At 35.5% G+C, this 25398-nt stretch overlaps 1 protein-coding gene and 1 long non-coding RNA gene across 3 annotated transcripts in view; one reads left to right on the top strand and one right to left on the bottom strand.

The window, feature by feature from the left end:
* Positions 1 to 23095, top strand: part of LOC130046856 (uncharacterized) — a 53535-nt gene extending 30440 nt beyond the window's left edge. For both annotated transcript variants that reach the window (XR_008795890.1, XR_008795889.1), the window contains exon 4: positions 22164 to 23095. This is a non-coding gene — a long non-coding RNA (uncharacterized LOC130046856). The remainder of the gene's footprint in view (positions 1 to 22163) is intronic.
* On the bottom strand, positions 717 to 25398 carry LOC125683488 (uncharacterized). Its single transcript, XM_048924714.2, has 7 exons — positions 25283 to 25398; positions 18202 to 18441; positions 15169 to 15384; positions 13433 to 13495; positions 11068 to 11244; positions 5852 to 6043; positions 717 to 2442 (listed from the first exon to the last, which is right to left on the bottom strand). Exons 1-7 carry the CDS (start codon positions 25344 to 25346, stop codon positions 2165 to 2167), a joined length of 1230 nt encoding a protein of 409 aa, XP_048780671.2. The 5' UTR covers positions 25347 to 25398; the 3' UTR covers positions 717 to 2164.

Here is a 25398-nt window from a genome sequence, read left to right as displayed (position 1 = left end):
TATTCTAATTACACCTCGAACCCTTGAATTGACAAGGCACGGACTTTGATAGCCTTCTTGCGTATAAGGAAATACGTTACAACTTCTTGTGACTAAGTAAATAGTAATCTAACAACAGTCAGCTCAGATCACTACCTGTGTCTGAGTAAAACTCGTGAAATGTAACAAAAAATAATAAATTCCGTATTAGATTAGGTTAATGATAATTACCCATCTAAATTCCTCCACCATGCTCTGTTAGGCCTAGTGAAGTCATAGCTAAACAGTTCAGCGTTTGAGACTACAGACGTCTGTCGACAGAGCCTGCAGGGCTTGTATGTATACCAGTTAGACCCTCTATGACATCCAATGTATGACAATTTGGCGCCATAACTTCAAATAGCCGGAAAACTTCGGGTGCTGTATATCTGTTATACTCATCCGAGGTGTTCCGAATGTACTTTATAACTTCGACCGCTTGGTATGCAAAGTGAAGTGCAAGTGTAACATTCTATACAAATTATCAGTGACTGGTATTATTATTTATCCATATTACCAGAGGTAAGCATATCCATATGTATATAAATGTACTTATAGAACGACTAACGGTGTTATCTACATGGTGAACCCCTTGTCGCGTGGAGGAAATTCGGAATGAGGCGTACAATATACATTTTCTTATTAATATCTTGTCTTTTATCAATAAGAATAATTTAATAAATAAAAATAAACATCAATATATATTATTCACACAATCATTCATACACTTATTATTTTATTGACATGTAATCCACGTAAAATCACTGGCATGTGTTCATCAACATAGTGGGGAATGTCAAATTCGTAACAATATAAACAACCAAAAGGATATATTTCTTACCATTTGATACAATAATGCTAGAAACTCTTATCTAAAATATTCATATGACTTGCACCACCCATGAGTATTGCCAATGAAATAGTCTAATACGTCTTTTTAGTATTTTCTACCATTTCATTTAGGCTACCAATCAATTTGTAACATACATTTCAAACCATATCAATTCTAGATCAAAATGATGCAGGAGATGAACAATATGATATACAGTTTTGCAGAGACAGTTAAAAATTGACTTTAAAAATTTAACAAACATGTATCTGTCTCTATAAGCATAATGGGAAGATGAAAGCATGACTAAGCCAGTAAGGGTTTCGACATACTGCTTCGCCATGAGCAGCGCATGTATTCGATTCTAACCCGGAAAAATATGTATAAACAAGTGGGCCCAAATTCAGTGCAGCTTGATTGATTTATTGTATTTTGTTTAACGTCCCGCTCGAGAATATTTTACTCATATGGAGACGACACCATTGCCGGTGAAGGGCTACACAATTTAGGCCTATGCTCGGCACTTACAGCCTTTGAGCAGGGCGGGATCTTTATCGTGTCATATAATACCTGCTGTGACACGGGACCTCTGTTTTTGCGGTCTCATCCGAAGGACCGTGATATTTTAAAATGATGAAATACATCTATATATCGCCTTTTCTAAAGAGTAGTACTCTAAAGTACTATACGTTACACTAAAATTACGAATATCAAATATTCCAAATAATAAATATACATGAAAATACCGGATTTTTAAAACACAGTCACAAAAATAACAGCTACAACACAGGGTTGCTAATAAATACACATAAAAAATTAAGGTGTATTAACTTATCTTGAAACAGCATTAAATATGGACGGTATCAATTGTGTTAGATTTTTGAAGATTCAGCCTTTTAATTACAATAACGTCACACATGGACTACATATACTAGTAAACGTAATGATACAATTGTTGACGGTTTTATTGCATTTGAAATATGCATTATGCCTAAGCATAAACTTCTGTCTTGTTGGCAATCGCTCGTTACTAATTTACAGTCCAACATTTCCAGAAGCAAAAGTCTTTGTCCAATGTTTCTTATAAACGCACTTTGTGTGTTTGAAAATGTATTTTAATTATCAGCTGATCCCTAGAGAGGAACAAAGCGTAATCAACCGTGGGTATCCGACCAGGAGCTGGGCCCTTTTAAATGATTTTCCGAAGTGTTATATGCTACATCTAATTTTCGTTTCACTTTGCACACTGTTTTGCAAAGTACGTTACACAGCTCCCAAATTTCAAAGCACTTTTAAACAACTCTTTAAAAAAGGTTGTTACAAAGCTCCGTATCTAATGTGCCGGTATAGTAAAGGGAGATCACTGCATATAATGATCGAGAAAATGAAAGTTATAATCCCTACTCCAAGAGCCATTCCTATTCCCTGTACAGACTTCCGCTCGTCTGAAGCCGATGTCTTCTGCCGGATAGTGGACGATAGCTTGGCTTTCTCCACCTCCAATTTTGCTTTAATCTCTTCTATTCTTTCCTCAAGCACCTGCGGGTCTGTGATGAAATTCTGAGTTTTAAGTCGCTCGCAGGGACACTGGCATCCTACGATAGACAAGTTACCGTTTTCATGACTTTTGAATAAGCAGTGTAAAATTACGATCCCAAGGTAGGTAAATACTGTCTACACCATGTAGACAAAATTATGTAGTCATGTAGGCCTTCACAGGATGGTAATTGTGTAAGACGTTTTAGAAGTGTAGTCGTATAGGCTTAAATAGATCTGGATCTCTAGTTATTTGTATGACTACTTTAATATTGTAACCCTACATAGGATTTTAATAATGTAGGCCTTCATATAATTGTAACTATGTAAACCTTAAGTGGACTGTAACCATGTAAACCTTCATATAATTGTATCCATGTAAACCTTCATTGGACTGTAGGCATGTAAACCTTCATAGGACTGTAACACTGTAAACCTTCATTGGACTGTAACCATGTAAACCTTGATTGGACTGTAACCATGTAAACCTTCATATAATTCTAACCATGTAAACCTTCATTGGACTGTAACCATGTAAACCTTCATAGGACCGTAACCATGTAAACCTTCATATAATTGTAACTATGTAAACCTTCATAGGACTGTAACCATGTAAACCTTCATATAATTGTAACCATGTAAACCTTCATTCGACTGTAACCGTGTAAACCTTCATTGGACTGTAACCATGTAAACCTTCATTGGACTGTAACCATGTAAACCTTCATTGGACTGTAACCATGTAAACCATAGGATTTTATTAATGTCGGCCTTCATATAACTAAAACAATGTAAACCTTCATAGAAATGTACAGTATCATGTAAGCCTTCATAGGACTTTGAGAATGTACGCCTTCATAGGGATTTAGGAATGTGGGAAATACAACATAATATCGAAAGAAATGTTTTACTAAAGTGGAAACATAAAAACAATGTCATATTTGCAATATCCTAGATATGGTACCCGACCAACGAAAGAATGTGATATAATAAGATTTCCATGTATTTAATTACTCCCTAAATAATTATCACTTATTTAGTTTGTGTATCAGTCAAATTCGGGTGATGAAACAGCGTATTAGAAACTTACTGAGTACATTCTCTCACGCAGTGATGAATATTTGTCCCACTCCAGTATGAAAACAAATTGTTTCGCGTCTTACTCACAGGGGCTAAGCCCGTTTTGGGCCCGAACTCTGTGATACCATAAATATAGAAAGGAGTCTAACTCTGACACTGATAAAAAACTTACCACTCGCTTCAAATGCCTAAAAAAAATCTTAAACTAGTTAAGCTATGCGTAGTTTGTCGTTTTCCTTGCATAGATTAATGTTTTAACTACTTGCATGCCAAATTTCAAGTCACTGGTTCTTAAATTAACAAAGATATACGTCATCGTTCTCTCGATTTCACTTGTTTATTTTTACTAGGACATTTACCGGTCCAGGTCACGGAGTCGTTTCTCGCCTATGACAGCAGCGAAATTCAGACTAGTATGGAAGATTTCGGACCTGTCAATTAAAATTTCACCTCAATTATACGCTACTTACTTCATCATATTTTAATAATGTTCTTCGTGTAGACGTTACACGACTTATTTTTCCTCAGCAGCATCAACTGTCGACAAGAGCTGCCGTTTTAAGGAACGCACTAAATACCCGATAGACTTAAAATCTCAAATACCTTAAAACTGATCAAAACATTATTCTTGTGATATTGCACTTAGAGAAGGAAATTGAACATTATTTCTTGGCTTTTTTAATTTTTTGTTTTTGTTTATTCTATTTCATTTAGATTATTATTACCCATTTTCCTCTTTTTTAAAGTTTTAGACATTTCGGGTATTTAGTGTATACATTAAAATGGCAGATCTTGTCAACAGTTGATGGTGCTGAGGAAAAATAAGTCGTGTAACGTCTACACGAAGAACATTATTAAAATATGAGGAAGTAAGTAGCGTATAATGGAGGTGAAATTTTAATTGATAGGTCCGAAATCTTCCATACTAGTCTGAATTTCGCTGCTGTCATAGGCGAGAAACGACTCCGTGACCTGGACCGGTAAATGTCCTAGTAAAAATAAACAAGTGAAATCGAGAGAACGATGACATATATCTTTGTTATTTTAAGAACCAGTGACTGAAATTTGGCATGCAAGTAGTTAAAACATTAATCTCTGCAAGGAAAACGACAAACTACGCATAGCTTACCTATTAAGATTTTTTAGGCATTTGAAGCGAGTGGTTAGTTTTTTATCTGTGTCAGAGTTAGACCCCTTTCTATATTTATGGTATCACAGAGTTCGGGCCCAAAACGGGCTTAGCCCCTGTGGTCTTACTATATACGGGAGTTCTCCAAAGGGAAATAACTCGGACGTATCTCGAAACCGGCGTATTGGTATGAAACACGTCAGACAGCATATTTCCATATGAATTTCATTTGATTTTTATGTTTTATTCATAATTTTCATGTTATATTTGTTGATTTTATATATTATCTGTAAAATTATTGTTTATCATTCTTAGCTTATACATGCAATTCTGATCAAGTAGCTCTCAAATAAAAATCCAAGACAATTCATCAAGGAATTGGGCGTTTACTTAAATATGCAATTATCAACGCCTCTGCCCTTATCGCATAAATGCTAAACATATGTGTACCAAATATTGGCCCAGTAGTATCTAAAAAGTTTAAAATGTTTAAGAAGCTATGAACAAAAATATACAGTAAAATGTTTTCTGCACGGTGGAAATGACCAAATAACTTACGAAAGAAAGGCGTATGACAAGTAGTTATCTGTATAGTGGATGTGACCAAATAACTTACAAAAGAAAGGCGTATGACAAGTGGTTATCTGCATAGTGGATGTGACCAAATAACTTACAAAAGAAAGGCGTATGATAAATGGTTATCTGCATAGTGGATGTGACCAAATAACTTACAAAAGAAAGGCGTATGACAAGTGGTTATCTGCATAGTGGATGTGACCAAATAACTTACAAAAGAAAGGCGTATGACAAGTGGTTGATCTGGATTTTCAGCAGTAGGTCCAAATAAAGAACAGGTTATAAAAAATGAACCCAATCTTGTGAAATGAATTATGTAGTCAGAATTTTACGTCATTTTGAAAGAACATTGATATCCCTTTTTAAGACTATCTTGATTAGTCACCGAAACCTTCAAGGAGCTAAACATTTCTGTACCTCTATTTTATCAATCAACAGCAATATCATCCAGACATGAAACCTCAAACTCAATTTTCAAACTACTTACTTTTGCGTTTCTTGACCATGTTAGGCTTGAATTAAAACTCTAGTTTTTGAGAGATACTTGAATAAAAGAAAATACTGCATGATTCATATTGACATTCATTGTAAACCGAAGATGTCTTAAAAAGCTAACTATTACCAAAAGTGTACATGTATAAACTTATATATCAGGCAGGTTCAACGAATAAGAAAGGCATTACTTTGACACACAGGTTTGTCTCCAGTCCATGTCAGGTTGCCCAGACAGGTTCTCGTCAGCTGACCAATAACCAGCTTGTGACGATATTTACACTGGAGAGTGATATTCTCTTCTTTCAGGTAGTAGGCATTTGAACTGTTTAGATTGACGAGGACCGTGGTCGACTCATTGTACGCATCGTTTCTACAAACCTCTGAAATAAAAAAAAATCATCAAAGAAGAGGTCAATGGGCACTTGTATCTTATTTTAAATTATCAATTTTTATAAAGAGATTGATATCCTAATGTTGAAGCACATACACGTATCATGTAATTCGTCCATGCTTCTCTTGATTTTCATTATTGTGTTTACGAAATACTACACAGTGAATGGGCGTGTTTATCTGACGTTTTCTGATTGGCTGCTATGTTTGCTTGTTGCATAAGTATGATGAAAAACTTCGATCAATAGTAAAAAAAAAAAAAAAAAAAAAAAAAAAAAAAAGGACGAATAGTATATCACAAAGGAATATTCCAAGTTGAGTACCATCGGTAACCACCAAATGAATAATAAATACAATATTTCGGAATAAGAAATAATTTTTAGATATTGATTGTGCAATTCTTAGGATTGTAAGCTTGGATGTATTCATGTATATTGTTTATATCAAGACAGCGCAATGGCGGATCCAAGAATGCGCCTGTAAATTTTCCCAAGTTACTGCTCTTCCTGGACGGCTATCGTGAGGTCCGTATTTGGTCGTGAAGTTGTCAGAGGCAAGTTTAAGCCAATAGAAACAGCTCTCTCTTCATTGTGAGCATTGTGTCCCTTTCTTTCAGGACGACACAGATTAAGCATTTGGCATCAATGTTATGTAGAAACAGATTTACAGTTCGTTCTTAGTTCGTCTTGCAATTAACTGGTATTTGAACGGTTTTCTACAGTATTGCAGTGGATAGCACAAACCGACCTCGGTATTTCGTGTATTTCTCGTGTTTTGGATGACTTCATTATTGTCATTACGTCACCAGTACAATGTCTACAGCAAATCAAAGCCTTTATCTACCTGTGGTTAGATATTGGGATCTCTACATCACTGGATAAGACATGTGGAACAAATGAGGTCATTACATATTTAGGTTATGATCTGTACTCCGTTGGAATGGAAGCACGCCTTCCTCAAGTTACAATTCCTAAGTGTGTTCACAAATAGTCAGCGTTACAGAATAACAATTTAACACCTTAGCTGTTGCACTCTATCATTGGTTTACCTAATTTCTTTGTACTGTGGTTCTACCAGGTCGAGAATTTCTTTAACGATTATTAGATTTAACAATTGGTATTACCAAACCCTATTTCAAAAGTAATATGACAAATGAGAAGAGATATTTAGAAGTTTCGCTCGATTGTCTTCGTCATTTCAATGGATCTGCCCAAAATATACACATGATTACTTATATCTTAAGATTTATTTAGCGCAGATGTTTAGCAAAATTGCAGCTTTACAAGAACATCAACTACAAACACATACTGAAAATCTTATTTGTTTATGAAAATTATTTCAAAAGTTAGCTGGATTTGAAATTTAGACTTAAGTTTATTCTCAATTTATGGGCTCGAAGCCTGGTCTTATAGTCGGATTCCCTACACAATGCAGTACACCCCATTAGACTTAATGTATAACAAAATGTAATACTGTGGCAAGACGATAGATGCGTAACGCAACGGTAGACTTGCATTTTGACGTCACAATTTACCTGAAGCAGTGGCGAATCTAAATTAAGAGTTGAAGGGTAAATTTAGCATGCATCCATGGACATGATGATGAAAATCAACCTTGCCACTTAAATATTCATTATCATACATGCTTTTGAAAACATTTGACATCAAATGGTCGTGATTAACTTAATTAATTCTAATCTTGTAAATGGATTTCAATGTCTCATGACATCAACGAAAAAAGGAAGGGGGTTAAACATGTACAAACTTATTTAGTACTACGCAAAAGCTGACATATTTAGTAACCGTGTTAAATAGAAATACGTCATTGTTCCATGGGGATTATTAAATCAATTGCAGGATAATGGCTGACTTGCCATCATATATTTTTAATGATTTTTCATTTTCGTATTGAGCAATTTTCAGCACACTAAAGATTTTCCCGCTTTTTTTAAATCAAAATATCTTAATTCCATTGGTAGAGACTATGTCAGGCATGCATATATATTGGGGTGGAGGGTCTAAACCCACCACCTATATGCTAAGTAGAAAATAAATATATTTCCCAGTTTGTATGCACTTACAGATGTAAAACACAGCATGTTAGTCCATAATGTCAAGTCAACCCCTAAAAGAGCCTGATCTAGTAAATGAATTATTAAGGACGTTGAAAGAAAATGCATTGATTTATGCGATCCTTGTATAAACTCAAATAAACGATACTTTATTAGAATTAAATGAAACAAGAAATGTTTGTAAAACATATATCCCCCGGTGTTGCGAAATGAAAAGGGTTAAACACATGAATGATTTAATTGATAGTACTGCCAAAACAATTCAAGATATTGAGCGGACAATATCTCTCTATCTCCCGAGTGGATTGACCCTTGGCTTTTGACCATGTGACCTAAAAATCAATAGAGTTCATCGACTACTTAAGATGTACGAGTATATTAAGTGTGGTGTCAATCAAGCAAATGATTCTTAAAATATAGGAGACAATATATTACTATGTCCACTTTGACCTTTGGCCATGTGAACCCAAAATTAAAAGGGGTCATCTACTTCATATGATGTACCAGTGTACCAAGTTTGATGTCTTTCAAGCAAAGGGTTTTCAAAACATTGAGTGGACATCATCTTCCTATGTCCAATTTGTCCATTGACCTTTAATCATGTGACCTCAAAATCAATAGGGCTCATGTACTCCTTAGGATGTACCAGTGTATCAAGTTTGATGTCTGTCAAAGAAAGGGTTCGCAAGATAATGGGCGGACACTATCTTCCTATGTGTAGAGTAGATTGACCCTTGATCCTTAATCTATTGACATAAAAATCAATAGGTGTCCTTTTCTATGCATAAACCATTTACATATGAAATATCATTATCATCAAGTAAATGGTTCTTAAGATATTGAGCGGACAACATGTGGTCTACCGACCGACCGACATACATACTGACCGACCGACAGGTGCAAAGAAATATACCCCTCTTCTTTGAAGGAGGGGGGAGGGGGGCATAAAACTGTCATTGAAATCAGGATTATCCAAGGTGTAAACACATATTCAACTCACATAATAGTCACAAAAAGAAGATTCCAAACAGATTTTTTTCCAGAAGAAACATGTCTAAACATTGAATATTTTTATCTTCCAGTGGAAAATTTCTGCTTGAAATCTCTAGAGTTCGATCCAAAGTAGTTTCTATGGGCGCAGTTATTACCTATGAGAACTAACCAATCAGCGTCTTCATCAGGATTTCGATAAGCCTCGCTTTGAGTTCAAAATAATTACTAACAAAGAGTCCAGACTTGGAGGGGGGGGGGGGGGTTATACACAAATGTCTGGATTGTCGAAACTATCCCTCTAACCATAGCTCCGTCAATATATCAACACACTGATATTATTGATAATTGTGCAAATATTAATCCAACTAACAAAATTCCATCTATCTATAACACCCCTTTTATTCATTTCATTGAAGAAAAAGGCTCTCATTTCGCAGCTCGTTAATTTCTATAATCTCGATCTCCATCTAATTACGAAGAAAGGCCTCAACTTTTTTCATTACTTACAACTGTCCACAGAAGCATGTACACCGTGCTCTTGATTTTTTATTCCCCCTTTATTTTTTCTCTTTTATTCGACATATTTTGTTATTGTTCTTTTTTCTTTCGCATGCTGTCTATTTTCACTATAATAGTCTCAATCATCCAAAAGTTTGTGTATACTCCATACAAACGTATGGATGCTATATATTTTCATTCATATGTCGATTCGATATATCCCTGTAAACTCGAAATAAAAGAGACCACAGAGTTGTCCGCTTCTGCTTCATACTTAGATATTTTATTGAAAGTAGATATTAATGGCAAATTAACGACTCAACTTTATGATAAACGGGATGATTTCAGCTTCTCCATCGTCAACTTCCCATATTTATGTAGCAATATTCTATTATCAACTGCATATGGTGTTTATATCTCAAAACTGATTCGATGCGCAAGAACTTGTCCTGCTTGTGGTCAGTTTTTAAATCGAAGCAGGCTACTGACAAACAAGTTGATGGTGCAGGGGTTCCAACACTCTCGTTTAAAGTCAGCATTTCGCAAATTTTATAGTCGTTATAACGATCTAGTTTGCCAATACAACTTATCATTGGTGCAAATGCTATCTGACGAGTTTCGTACCAATTGTTAGGCCGTTCTCGGCATACTGATTTTGACTACGGATAACTCCGTTTACATGATCAAAATAGGGCTTACGGCGGGTGTGACCGGTCGACAGGGGATGTTTACTCCTCCTGGGCACCTGATCCCATCTCTATTATATCCAGGAGTCCGTGTTTGCCCAACTCTGTATTTTGTATTCCTTATAAGACTTTTGAGATTGATTACTGTCCGTTATCTCCATCTTTCACAGAACAATATTTTTCTTACAATTTTTTTTTCTCAGTTCGAAAACGTCGATTATAAGAAATAATTAGATTGCTCCTGTTAAATCTAATTTTAGAGCGATGGATAAAAGTAAAGAAATCTATAATCGTTAATTGTCAGCCCCATTTTGAAAAGGACCACGTCAGATTTCAGTGTTATGAAGTTGTCTTTCATTATCCGATGAAAGATGTATTGTTTTAGGAGTTATGAGATTGATCACTGTTCGTTATCTTCACCTTGCATTGTAAGATACGGAAAATTGGTAAAATGAAAATCGTAATAAATCGTTGAACAGCCATCTTAAATTGGACACTGAATAATCGAGGTTGGCTACGTTATCTCGTAAAAATCGGGAAAATAAAGTATTTTAAAAGTTCGATTTTGAAAGCGGGTTATAGGGAAAATTCCACCGGAATTGGAAAAGTTGGTTGGTATAATTTCCTAATTGTGGCTATGTGCTGTTTCGAATCCTTCAATATCACAAATGAAATACAGCAATAACATGATGAGTCACGACAATATTACGAGTCAGCTGAAAGGCGCATTTTTCATATTCTGTGGAGAAGAGACAATTGTACTTACCCAAGCATCTGTAGGACACGCTTTTGACCTGAATACTGTCCGATTCTTTTTTACATTTCGTTTGAAAATTACATTCATCCAGCAACCCCGAACTGTTTTGCAGAAGTATGTAGTGAGAGTGACACTGAAGGGTTATATTATTATTCACCCCAAAGGCAACCTCAGTCTCAAGAAAATCTGAAAAATTTAACTCAATATCAATATTAATCTCCTTTAAAAAACATTTCATCCTGCCATAGGTTAGTATAAATAAAAATAGTAAATCATAAACAATAGTAAACACTAAAACAACAACATAGGATGAAGTAAACGTCAAACAACCAGTAAACATCAAAACATCGACATTGTGGAATATAGCTCCTGGACCCACTTCTGGTATATCAAGGAGTCTGTGTCTGCCCATCAACCTATTTTCTATTGCTTATAGGTGATTTGAGATTTATGACTGTTCGTTATATTCACCTTTCATAGTAAACATAGACAATGTAGGATATAGTAAACATCAACATTGTAAGATATAGTAAACATCAACATTGTAGGATATAGTAAACAACAACATTGTAGGATATAGTAAACAACAACATTGTAGAAGATAGTAAACATCAACATTGTAGGATACCGGGGTATAGTAAACAACAACATTGTAGGATATAGTAAAAAACAACATTGTAGGATATAGTAAACAACAACATTGTAGGATATAGTAAACACCGACATTGTAGGATATAGTAAACAACAACATTGTAGGATATAGTAAACAACAACATTGTAGGATATAGTAAACAACAACATTGTAGGATATAGTAAACATCAACATTGTGGGATATAGTAAACACCGACATTGTAGGATATAGTAAACACCGACATTGTAGGATAGAGTAAACATTGATATTGTAGAATATAGTAAACAACAACATTGTAGGATATAGTAAACAACAACATTGTAGAATACAGTCAACAACAACATTGTTGGATATAATAAACATCAACATTGTGGGATATAGTAAACATCGACATTGTAGGATAGAGTAAACATCGACATTCAAGGATAGAGTAAACATTGATATTGTAGAATATAATAAACAACAACATTGTAGGATAGCGTAAACATCAAACATAGACATTGTAGAATATAGTAAACATTGACATTGTAGGATATAGTAAACATCGACATTGTAGGATAGAGTAAACATTGATATTGTAGGATATAGTAAACAACAACATTGAAGGATATAGTAAACAACAACATTGTAGGATATAGTAAACAACAACATTGTAGGATATAGTAAACAACAACATTGTAGGATATAGTAAACATCAATGTCGGATATAGTGAACAACAACATTGTAGGATATAGTAAACAACAACATTGTAGGATATAGTACACAACAACATTGTAGAATATAGTAAACATCAACATTGTAGGATATAATAAACAACAACATTGTAGGATATAGTAAACAACAACATTGTAGGATATAGTTAACATAGATATTGTAGGATATATTGAACATTGACATTGTGGGATATAGTAAACATTGACATTGTAGGATATAGTAAATATTGACATTGTGGGATATAGTAGACATTGACGAATATAGTAAATATTTACATTGTAGGATATAGTAAACATTGACGGATATAGTAAAAATTTACATTGTAGGATAGAGTAAACAACAACATTTTGGAATATAGTAAACAACAACATTGTAGGATATAGTAACTATCAACATTGTAGGATATAGCAATCATCGACATTGTAAGATATAGTAAACATTGACATTGTAGGATAGAGTAAACAACAACATTGTAGGATATAGTAAACAACAACATTGTATGATATAGTAAACAACAACATTGTATGATATAGTAAACAACAACATTGTAAGATATAGTAAACATTGACATTGTAGGATATAGAAAACAACAACATTGTAAGATATACTAAACATTGACATTGTAAGATATAGTAAACATTGACATTGTAGGATATAGTAAACAACAATATATATCGATATGAGTTATACGTCTTTGGTATGAAACTCTAAAGTCAACCTAACATGTCTCGGTATACATTGGTACCTTAAAGAACTCTCACTGACAAGGCCTCGAGTACCTTATATAGATCAAAATTAGTGACGTTCGGCAGTTAGAAGTGACAGTCCCAGTCTTCTAGAGGAGACCTTAAAAACCAAGGTGCGGTGTCGCAGTATGCGTTGGCACGATAACGAACCTTATCCGGCACCGACCTGGGCGTCATGTATTGGTCTAAATTCGCGGCATTTGACATTCAGTTGATGACGTCTCAATGAGTGAAAAAATCCTAAAGGTTGTAAAACAAATATGAAACAAAGAACGACTTACCCACTGGTAATTCCTCAGGAGGTGTTACGGGACATCTGCAGTTACTATTTTGAAGTGTACAACCTGAAATTCAAATCATTGCAGTTATGAACAAAGCAAAAATTGTTCTTTTTGAACTTTAAACTCAGATGGAAAGTTTTTAGAACAATGTGATTGAAGATCAAAGAAAGACACGCAATATTACTCCAGTTAAAGTTAGATTCGCAGATCCGCCCTCTTTGATAGCTAAAAAATTAGAATTGCGTAAATACTAATATATAAGGTGTTGTGTTGTAATGAACGGAAATCCAATCCGGTTTTAATAAGACTTGCTCTATTCATTTTATTACTATTGCACAAGGAAATATATATGCCAAATAATATACATTCGTGTGTCACTCCCAACACATACTTCGAAACATAACACATTGTGTTTATGTCTCAGTGAACTTAAAATAAAAGTTCCATATGTGCTTAGTATTTGGATATTTCATTGTCAATATATATTAACAGCAAACTAACAACTCAACTTTGTTACAAACGGGATGACTTCAGCTTCTCCATCGTCGGCTTCCGATATTTATGTAGCAATATTTCATTATCACCTGCGTATGGTGTTTATGTATCTCAACTGATTCGTAACGCAAGAGCGTGTTCTGTGTCTGATCAACAGGCATGCTATCGAAGGTTTCCTTAGAATAGTCCTATGACATGACTTAAGATATGTTTTAGGACGATTCTTAGGATGGTCCTAAGACCTATCTTAAGATGGACATAGAAGCTCTCTTGTATAAGACTATCCTAACTAGGATAGACTTAAGAGATTCTTAGAATAATTCTTAAGAAATGTAACATTACAGACCAATGAACAATAATATTAGTGACTTAAAACTGTTTTAAAATTGTATAGAGATATACAAGCTATAGTCCCAAGATGGCTTCGATAGCATGCCTGCGGGTTTTAAAATGAAACAGGCTACTATCAAACAAGTTGATATTACAAGGGTTTCAACAGTCTCGTTCAACATTTCGCAAATTATATGATCTTTATAACGATCTAGTTTACCAATACAACTAGTTTGCCAATATAACAAACGTGTCTGTCTGACGTGTTTCATACCAATTGTCAGGCCGTTCTTGGCACACTGATTTTGACTACGGATAACTCGAGATGTAGGGTTCACGGCCGGTGTGACCGGTCGACAGGGGATGCTTACCACTCCTAGGCACCTGATCTCACCTCTGGTATGTCCAGGGGTCCGTGTTTGCCCAACTCTTAATTTTGTATCTTTGTAGGAGTTATGAATTGATCACTATTCGTTATCTTCACTTTTTTTTAATGTGCAGCGATGAACAGAGATTCGACACGATCTTTGATGAGGAACTTTTGACCCCATTATTTTCAGCAACTGACAAATCATGTTTATTTCGACCATTTCTATTCTGTATATCACATCGAAAGCATCGTCCGCTGAAATTATCATCCCACCAGCAGAAAATGGTTATGATGAAATGACGGCGCCGTTAAGTCTACCGTGGGTAGCGATCTAAGAGAGCGAATTAAATATGTTTTACGCCGAATCAGCGATATTTCAGTCAAATGGCTGGTAAAAGTGGACATTGATACGTCTTCTTGTTATATACAAAATTAAAAAAAAAAATAGATAAGGGAAAGATAAACTGTGTTACTCTTACAAGACTCGAATGTCATTTACAGGATCAAATTGGTGTATTTCAACGACATCAGGGATATTTACCGATGATTTCTATTTCACACAGATCCAATATATCTTCTCCTGTTTCGTTTAAATACAAGTATATATGCTTCCCCTCGTAACCCCTCGGGAACATGATTACGTTCTGGGAGCTGGCTTTGGGGTCTTGTTCATGGTACACGGCAGGTAAGGAAGCTAGATCCGCCACCATCTTCTCTTGTTTGTTGATGAATAAATAAAATCCGGTATGCCGGGTGACTACAAAAATACAAAGGAAGCTATTAGATCTCTATTCATGATCGATTCAGTTAAATTTTTTATCACTGTATGTGCGTGGAATCAAAGTACTAAGTTTACTGTATGTCTACTCAGTAGATGATTCAGACTTTTATTTGTTATAAAGATTTGTTTAATGGAATTCATATGTGGAAGAACAGATCATGTAAATTTGCGGAAGTATTTTAAAGGAAAATGTTGTATTTTGATCTTCGGTATAAATACATGGTGTGTATTAATAACAATAACAGTTCTATCAATAAAAATATACATTATTCAATTACAAATTGTGTTCTTATCTTACCGTGCTTGGCTATTTTGCAATGGAAATATAAAAATGTAAAAAAAAAAAAAAAAAAAAAACCAACAACGGGCATGGTGATTTACTTTATGACGTCTTTTTTTAATAGCCTTTTTGAATTTTAAATTGAATCCCTTAATAATATTCTTGCATTCAACATAACATCTTCATTTTAACAATAAACACAGACAAAACATTCTATTGATATACAAAATAGAACACTCTAGACGAACACATTGTTGTGTCGCATATCTTCTGCTATCTGGTTCCATTTGTTTGTGATGTACATCTTTTGCTGACAGGTTCCAATTTTTCTTGTTTCTTATCTTTTACTGACTGGTTCCAACATTTTTCCAGTTTAAACTTTCAATAAGTATGGCGGCCCAGTCATGGAGTAACAGTTGGACGTGGCCCACTCACTTCCATGCAGTACCTAACCTTTCAACGATTCAAAACTTTATCCCTCAGAGAACCTGGGATTGTCTATGGTTGTCTGCTGCTTGAGACCAGGACTAGTTATGTGTAGGAACGGCTATTTAACTTGTACATGTACTAACTCCCTAAACTTAACAAACAGCTCTCCTATCGCCGAAATCTACAGTTCTACGAAATTCTACTACCATTCAAACATCAGCGTGTCACTTCACTTGATCGAGTATACACATTTTTTGAACGAGATTTCTCACAGATTTCAGTGACACGGGTTGTACTTCTGTTCTCAGTGAACAATCACATCGACAGAATATTACATTATGTAATCATCCAAACTCACTTTTATTGAAACCATACGGGCAAACAACCAACCGATCAGTAATATTCCCCATTTAAAACTTTAATGTGCTCGGTCAAGCGAGGTGACACGCTGTTTATGGAATGATAGTATACACCGCCCGTAATAGCAGTTACTCCCCTTACAACGGAAGTTGGGGGCGCGCTTACGATTGAGGTCCTAAGCTTCACATAAATATTATTAACAAATAGTGTATAGTAAAGCTTACTTTACCAAATTCTTTAATATACCAAGTTTTAACAGGTTGTAATATATTTATGACAAAAACCAAGGTTTAATTTCTTGGATTTTAAGGAGAAAACTTTTTAAAGTATGCACTTTGTCAAATTGTAGGGTTGGGGAGGGGGGTGTTATAGGTGTATTTGACGTTTATTTCTGTCCAAATTATACAATTAATACCGAGGATATTTCAATAGTCTTCTGTTAATTTCAAAAAAAATAATCCAAAGCTCGAGAAGGAAGGCGGCAAGGGTTGATCTTTCAGTTCCATTCATCGGTTAAATTTTACATTTCCACTACCATTCACGACAATGTTTTTTTTAAGGGGGGAGGCTATCTGACTAGAGATCTATCTCTGCATGTAAAAATAACCAAGTTTGTATGTAATAGTAAGAGGAGGCAGACCCATTGTTGTTAGGAGCCTGGTGATTGTTTTTGTGCTCATTTGAGTAAGTGAAGTGCAAGAAGAGGTGTGAGTCGATGTACACAAAATCTAACGTTCAAAAAATCAAATCACACGCGAAAAAATATTTTAACAAGAATATTACACTAGAGATACCAATTCGAGATAATTAACATGCTTTATTTATTGACACCTACAGTAATGTGCATTTAGCAACAAGTAGTTTTCAGTGTGAAATGATAAATTGATAATGTACATGTATGCGTTGGTTTTACACATGTTTTTAAGCATATCGTATTGCATGTTCTTTTGCGTTTTGGTTGTCGAAAATATTGATAAAAATTAATAATGAAGAATTGCAGATATACTAAGGACATCGTGATTCTGATCTAAAGAAATCGAGGACTAGTTAATATTTACATACTTTGTTACATCATGATCATACTTTGCTTGCGAGAAAACAACACAAGGCACACATATAAATGTAATTAGTGACTAAAATATTATGTTCAGCTATACTATTTTAAAGTCATTACACTCAATTCTTAGAAAAATTCCTTAACTAGCAATTGAATGCGATCAAAAATTGTAAATCCTTATAGGACACCGTCAACTAAGGACCGCAATTTGCAATCTCTACCCAGAGTTATCGATCAAGGAACGACAACTCTGGGTAGAGATTTCGCAATTTTCTGTGCGCCCTCTGTAATCAGGGGGAAATAACTCGCACAGCGTTATGAAAAATGTAGGTCATTTACAGCACACCGAAGAAGAAGCGATGTGTAAACAACTGTATATCTCTTTAGAGAGCATATGCTTAAATTGGCAGCAAGACGGCATTATGTAAGAACCTCAGGAGCGAATTAAAATCTCACAAGCAAATTAGAATATTATAAGCGTATACAAAGAGATATGTTCTTAGACGACCTACATTCAATAATTCAACGTGACTGCCCTTTAGGTATTCAAATGATGATACATGCATGTAATATAAGGCGGTGTGCTCTAAAAATAATAATAATAATTTTTAAAAAAACAGACACAAATACGCAATTACTAATCATTAAAAAATGGTCATGAACTTACCATTCTCCCTGAAGATGAGGTTAAGTTTGTAAATTCTTGAAATAGACGGCAGGATAACCATCCACCAAGCGTACTCTTCTAAATTAGCTGTTGCTGCGCAATCGCCTTTCAGGTGATCTCGGAATTTCCCATCCAATGATCGATTCGCATATAAAGGTATTTGGGGATCAAGATTTACATAAGTGTACACGGATGACGAGTAGGCGTTCACTCCTGTAAGATTTCCTAAATTACAGAAACCTGTAAATATGAATGGCATCTCTATGAATGACAATACTTATGAATTACAATGAGGAGCCATTCGAGGTTCAGTCTTGGTACACAGAATGTCTATGACCAAGTCATGTGCAGAGACGTCTTTCCAAGGTCAGTAGGCCAAGGTAAAGAGTAAACAAATTAAAAAATTCTATTTGTACTTACATACTGTAGCACAAAGATTGTCTCTGGCAAGAGGTCAAATGTCATTTGGTCAAGATTAAGGTCATCATTGATAAGTATCAAAACAAAAAAATCTTTCATTACCCAGATCTTTGTTATGAAAAAATACTAGAGGCTCATACTTTGAGTGCCATGATCAGCAAACAAGGTCATATAACTAAAGTCAAGGTGATGTATAGTGGTCATTAGACTAATGCAAAGGTCATTAGTAGGCGACGTTAGAATTATTTTTAAGCCAAAACTAAACTAGAACTGTCCTAATGGGACTAATACCCCCGCAGGGCATATAAGATGATGGGAAATATTTAATGCAAGCACACTGGATATTTTCACATTATCTACAGGGCAATCAATGTGAATGCAGAAGTGTATATTCTACAGTGCAGCAGTACATGAAATATTAAAAATATGCTTAATATAAACAATGAATACTATTTGGCACATTTTAGGCTGTATGATTGCAAATCCCTGGTCAAATCTTCTAGTCTTTAATTCATATTCACTTTGTTAAAGATCATTATGTTATGCCAACTTTATTTTGTCATTGATTTTGTCAGTAAATAAATGACATTAGCTCAAGTATTGGTATTATTGTAATCTTTTCCACTGGTATAACAACTCTAAGTAGCTGCAATAAAGGCAGTTTACTATGAATCCCATTGCCAGGGATAGTTGAGATTATAAATATTATCTGACAAACAAGTATTCAACACACATGAACCACTTTATGTTTTACCGAGAAGTCACAAGATTGCAGATACAGTATGTGGATGTCAAACCAGAAAATGTCCGTAACTTCCATAACTGTTAAAATATTTCAATGAAAATAGAAGATGCACAACTACATTATATATATAAGATGAGAATAAAGTTTTAATCAAATCTGTTCAACGGTATTAGAATTAAACTCTGGACAAAGTGCGCAACCCCCAAAATGAAAAGAAAATGTGCGTAACTTCTATAACTGTTAAAATATTTCAATGAAAATAGGAGATGCACAACTACATAATATATAGAAGATGTGCATAAAGTTTGAATGAAATATGTCCAGCGGTATTAGAAATAAACTTCAGACAAATTGCGTCTACGGACAAACGGACGGACAGACGGACGGACAGACGGACAATTGATTTCAGTATACACCCCCCAAACTTCGTTTGTGGGGGGTATAACAATGAAGAGCCATTAAAGTTTCATACTATAGTACAAAGATTGTTTATGAGAAGGTGGTATGTAATGGCCTGTCATTTGCTCAAAGTCAAGGTTACCAGTGAAATTGTCTTGGCCATGATTTAGTGATGGAGAAACATTCGAGACTTTATATAAGGATTAGTTGTTTGTTTGTTTTACGTCCTATCGAGAATGTTTTACTCATATTGAGACGTCAACAGCTGTAGGTGAAGTACCACAAAATTAAATCTAAGCTTAGTATAGCGCTTCCGATCGTAGCAGTGAGGGTTCTTTTAACATGCCAACACCTGTCGCGATACAGAACAGATCAGTGCTTCTCTCTCACTTGTAAATTCCGAGCGTTTGGCGAAGAACAATCATTACCAATGTTTACGTCTTAGGTTTGACGCTACCACGGCTTGAACTCGAACTCACGACCTCCCGTTTACAAAACGAACGCTCTACCACTGAGCTACCGCGACCGGTGTGTAATAAGTAAAGCCCATAGGAAGATAATGGATTATGACTTTAAACAAATGTTATTTGTAATAGGTGAAAATCTCCAGTAAATAAAATTAAGAAACTAGATGCTGTCATGAGACAGTAATACCCACACGTAAGTGTTTGCCTTTAAATATACTCTCCGTCCAAATGGCGGATCCAGAGAGAAATCCTGGGATTGGCTCACACACACACCCCTTTCTGTGGGACATCTTTGGTGTTTTTTAAAAAAAAATATGATACTGCTAATATTTGTAGGCAATTATTTTTAATGTACAAGTTAAATAAAAGATTAACTAGCACTGGATGATACATGTATATTTATTTCTATCGATTCATTTGGGGGGGGGATTTCTGGAACACCCTCCTTTTTACATCGTTGAATCATATAATGTTTAACTAGCAAAGAAGCCACAGTGTGATTTGGCTACGTCATTGCATCCTCAGTTCCCAAAGGGGATGAAGAAGTTGACTCAGTAATTTGACAACTAGGCCTAACGCTATTAAAACAAAGTACGTACTTAAAGTCAAACCTCGATATACCAAATCTTCAAAACATGACTGAATTCATCGTTTAAACTTACATTTTCACTACATACCGTTTCGACTGCCTACCATAGAAGAGAGAGAGAGAAAGAGAGAGAGAGAGAGAAAGAGAGAGAGAGAGAGAGAGAGAGAGGGTGTCAATAAATCGAACTTCTTTACCATTTCAAAAGAAAGAAATTGCGTTGTCAATAAAACCGACGGGGCTCATATTACTTATTACTTCGCATTGGGATGGTTTTAAAGGGCAAGTGACTGTAATCTCAAATAAAAGTTCCTAGCAGAAACAACACATAAGACATGGGCGGATCCAGAAGGGAGGGGGGGGGGGGTCCAGGGCGTCCGGACCCCTCTCCCCTTTGGAGAACCAAAAAGTTTAAGAATTATTCAATTTTAACGAGACTTTCAGTCCAAATGATATGAAAGGTAGATACTTACATGTATATGTACTACTAATTGCTTCATTCAAATTCATCAACACCAGTATAATTATCATTTAATTCTAGGATAAATAAGACGACACACTGATAATGTACTTACGATATTTTCGCCAGATGCAAGTATCGCTTTTAAAAAAGAATTCTTAAAAAGAATATGTAACATAAAAAAAAATTGTTTAAGAAGTAGACAATTTGAAAGTGAAAAGGAAGTACCAGGAAATGTTCAGAATGCAGGAGTTGCACCATTTACCCTACAGTTTTTGGGGCCTAGGCCGCCCCCAGCCTACTAGGAGTACCTCTCTCTCTCTCTCTCTCTCTCTCTCTCTCTCTCTCTCTCTCTCTCTCTCTCTCTCATTTCTTTGCGATATCAAACATAGATAGCGAATGGACGTTGTGAAAAGTATCTAAAAGATCAAGTGTTGGACCCCCCACCCCACCCCCACTTAAAAAATTCCTGCATCCGCTCGCTTCTGTAAGATCTACTTCACAAGCTCAAATTACAGAGATAGAATGATACCCTAATTGGTATCCAGGTTTTCTGCAACTCGTCGTAGTTACTTCAGTGTGTATTTTTTACGACAAGTTTAATTTTTAGTGAATTACAAGCTCAAACAAATGTGATAAAAGTTGATGATCAGCCATGGTCATATACTTTTCCACCCTCTAAATATATCTATGATAAATTGATCATTTGACCTGGCATGACGTTTCAGTGAGCAAAATATTTACGAAGGTAATGTGACCAGGGTTTAAAATACTAGATGATTCAAAGAGAAGAAATAATGGAGTTTGAATAATATCAATGTTGTTTATTTGTGTTTGAATGCGTGATGGTGATCATTGTACATTGATAAAGTGGCTTTTTTATAGGATCCGAAACAGTGACATGTGAGAGAGTTGGTTGGTGGGGATTTCTACTTTCACTTTTGTGGATGCAGTCAACGGACGACAGGAGGGGAAGCTGCGCATTTCCTCGTTGGATGATTTATGTACATGTGTGGACGTGGATGTCATTTCAGTGAAATCACTTGGATTTAAGAGGCTGAGCAAAGGCACAAAGAAAATGTTTCCTGAGTATAGAATCTGAACAAAGGATATTGCATCATTCCTGATCAGGCAAGTCTAGCTTGTTCATTTATTGTAATTTATTTATCATTTCTTTTCTTTTCTTTTTTTTCTTTTTGAATTACTTTTTATTCATTTATTGGTTTACAATAATACAGAAGGTGAAATGTACATGTTTAACTCTTTCTGTGTATGTGTATTTGTTTTAATTTTTTGTGGAGAGGGGGGGGGTATTATCAGTTTGTGTAGAGTGTCAATTTTGTGTATTGCTTAAATATCAGTACCAGTGCCCTAATGTTGAACATTGGGTAGATATGTAAATTGGCACTTAGTTGGTTCATGCAGTCCTCCTTGATATTGACCTAGCTTTCCCACGGAGACTGTTTCTCCAAGTTATGCGTAGAGTGTCGGTCATCTATCTGTGTCTCGCAAGTACTTAGTGTAGACAGCTATCATGCTGAATCCCGTTAAGGAAGGGGATATAGGCTTCCTTTGGAATGACGTACATACTCAATGTTGCGTCGCTTGTGGAGACCCACATCCTGAAGAGTGACCTTGACTTTTGACCTTGATCCCATTTTTTAAGGCCAACCACCTAAGACCTTGTGGAGGAGAAAGTTATCTTGACCTTTGACCTTTACCCACTTTCAAGGCCATTCGAGGTCAACAATCCTAGAATATCATGTGACTACTCCTGAAGATGTAGATGGAGCTTTATGATAGAAAACGTCATTTTTCGGCCCCTATTTGCCCCCTGGGGCCAATATGAAAATTCCAAAGCCTTATTGCACATCTACAGGACATTGCTATTCAGCTCCTAGAATATCATGTGACTGCTCCTACAGATGTAGATGAGTTTAAGTGACAAGCTTTATGTTAGAAAACCTCATTTTTCAGGCTTTATTTGCCCCCTAGGGCCAATATGAATATTCTGAAACCTTATTGCACATCTACAGGACTTTGCTATTCAGCTCCTAGAATATCATTTGGATTGCGCTGTAAATGTGGACACAGTTTTAGTGACAACAACCGGGACGGACGGACGGACCGGGATAAAAACAATATACCCGGACTTTCTTTAGAAAGTGCGGGTATAATTATTCACTTGCCCTTAGATTTGTAATGCAGACGCATTAAAGATTCATACTTGGAAAACAGGGTGTTTTAGGCCCAATGATTAGTGCTAACTACTCCATTGCCGAGCTTGCTGATTCTTAGTTTGCACAATGAAGTTGATCATTATTTACAAAGTAAAGAATAACCTTTTTCTTTAAAAAAAAAAAAAATGAAACTCCCTGTAGAACTACAAATTTTCTTATTTATTTGGGAATGATTGGTATCTTAAAACTTTTCTGGTGTATTCACGTAATTTGTAGGAAAGGTCATTTAGCTCATTTTCGTAACTAAAATATTTGTTTGCGTTATAACGCGAAACATTTGCATTAGAGCGTGTAACATTCACGAATAAACGCGTAACTTTTGCGTTATAACACACATAGCCATGTTTTTCGCACATAGCCATGTATTTCTTGGTGGTATTTACACTATTTATTACTAGCATATGTACAGTGTAAATCGAAAATGCTTTGTAGTTTTGCGTTTTATACGCTCGTCAAAGACGGGACGTATTATGGTATAGCGTCGTCCGTCTGTCTGCCCGGACCTCGTTGGCAAAATGCACCGCGAGTTCCAGGATCTTACACCTTGGCACCTTTGATCACCATGATGAGAGGAAAATTACTATTGTTCTTCATGGTCAAAGGTCTAGGTCGTAGTATCAGTTAATAGGAAAACCTTACAGGCAGAATACAGAACTATTGGGGCTATGACCGTCAACTTTGGTACACATACTCCTCACGCCAAATAAGGACGCCTATTGTTCTTCAAGGTCAGAGATCAAAGGTGAAGATCGTAGTATCACTTAGTAGAAAAAGCTCTTGTAGGCAGGATACAGACTGAACCGTTGGGGCTAGTACCATCAAACTTGTTGCACATACACTTTTTTCCAAGTGGAGGATGCCTATTGTTTCTCAAGGTCGAAGTATCACTTAATAGAAAAAACCTTGTTTTCGTTTTCGAGATTTTTTATAGTTATGAATACAGGTATTGCCCTGAAATTTTGTCACAACCCCCTCTCAGTGAAATACATAATCAGTTCACATTTCAACTTGATTGGTGCACCGTGACCTACTTTAGTGCAAACAGTATGTCAAACATTTTTTCTGGATTTTTTCTCCTCATGAATACAGATATTGCCGTGAAGGTCTAACGGGCGTATGTCGTACCGTTTGCTGTACTCTTGTTTCTTGATGTCAACTATTAATGTACAGGAACAGTTAGAAATTAGGATGGGAAACATAAGATCCTGGATTTTGTATAATCTTGCTAAATGTTTCGATTCCAAAGTAACCACTAGTATTTTCTTTCCGGAATTGCCACTATTTTACAGGAAATGTCTCTCTTTTTTATTAGCAAGCTCCGTTCTACACTCTCCCTCTTCGCGACTCGGTCAACTACATATGGTAGCTGAAGGTATGATAGTTGAAGTCTTCTTTTCAAATTCACTCTCGCCTTATATTATCTGCGCCCCTTAACTACGAATCCTGGATCCGGCACTGTACTTGATTTAAATAGCATATTTATGTACCAAAAGACTCGCAGGAAAAAAAAGAATTATCAAGAGATATGAAATAATGTCATGGAGAGGTATGGCCAAACAAACGTGATAAAGTCGTCCGCAAAATGATAGTTTACATAAAAATTATCGAGCTATTTTGAAAATAGAACATTTCTCTGTGGTCAGTTAGCATTAGAAACTACCATGTTAATTAGTATACCCCCGAACGGCAGTTAATGTGGAACAGCAATAATCTTAATGATAAGTTTGATAAGAAATGTAGAGTAGAATGACTTAATCTACTTACAATATCCATTTCTGAATAAACATAGAAGTAGTATAACAGATGACGATAACAGGTAACTCCTCATGATGATGCACAGCAACTGCTCAGATACCTCCCGGATAAAGATTAACAATTCA

The sequence above is a fragment of the Ostrea edulis genome, chromosome 6 (assembly GCF_947568905.1).
Source record: "Ostrea edulis chromosome 6, xbOstEdul1.1, whole genome shotgun sequence".
Classification (NCBI taxonomy): domain Eukaryota; kingdom Metazoa; phylum Mollusca; class Bivalvia; order Ostreida; family Ostreidae; genus Ostrea; species Ostrea edulis.
This window is presented reverse-complemented; position numbering and strand designations above follow the sequence as displayed.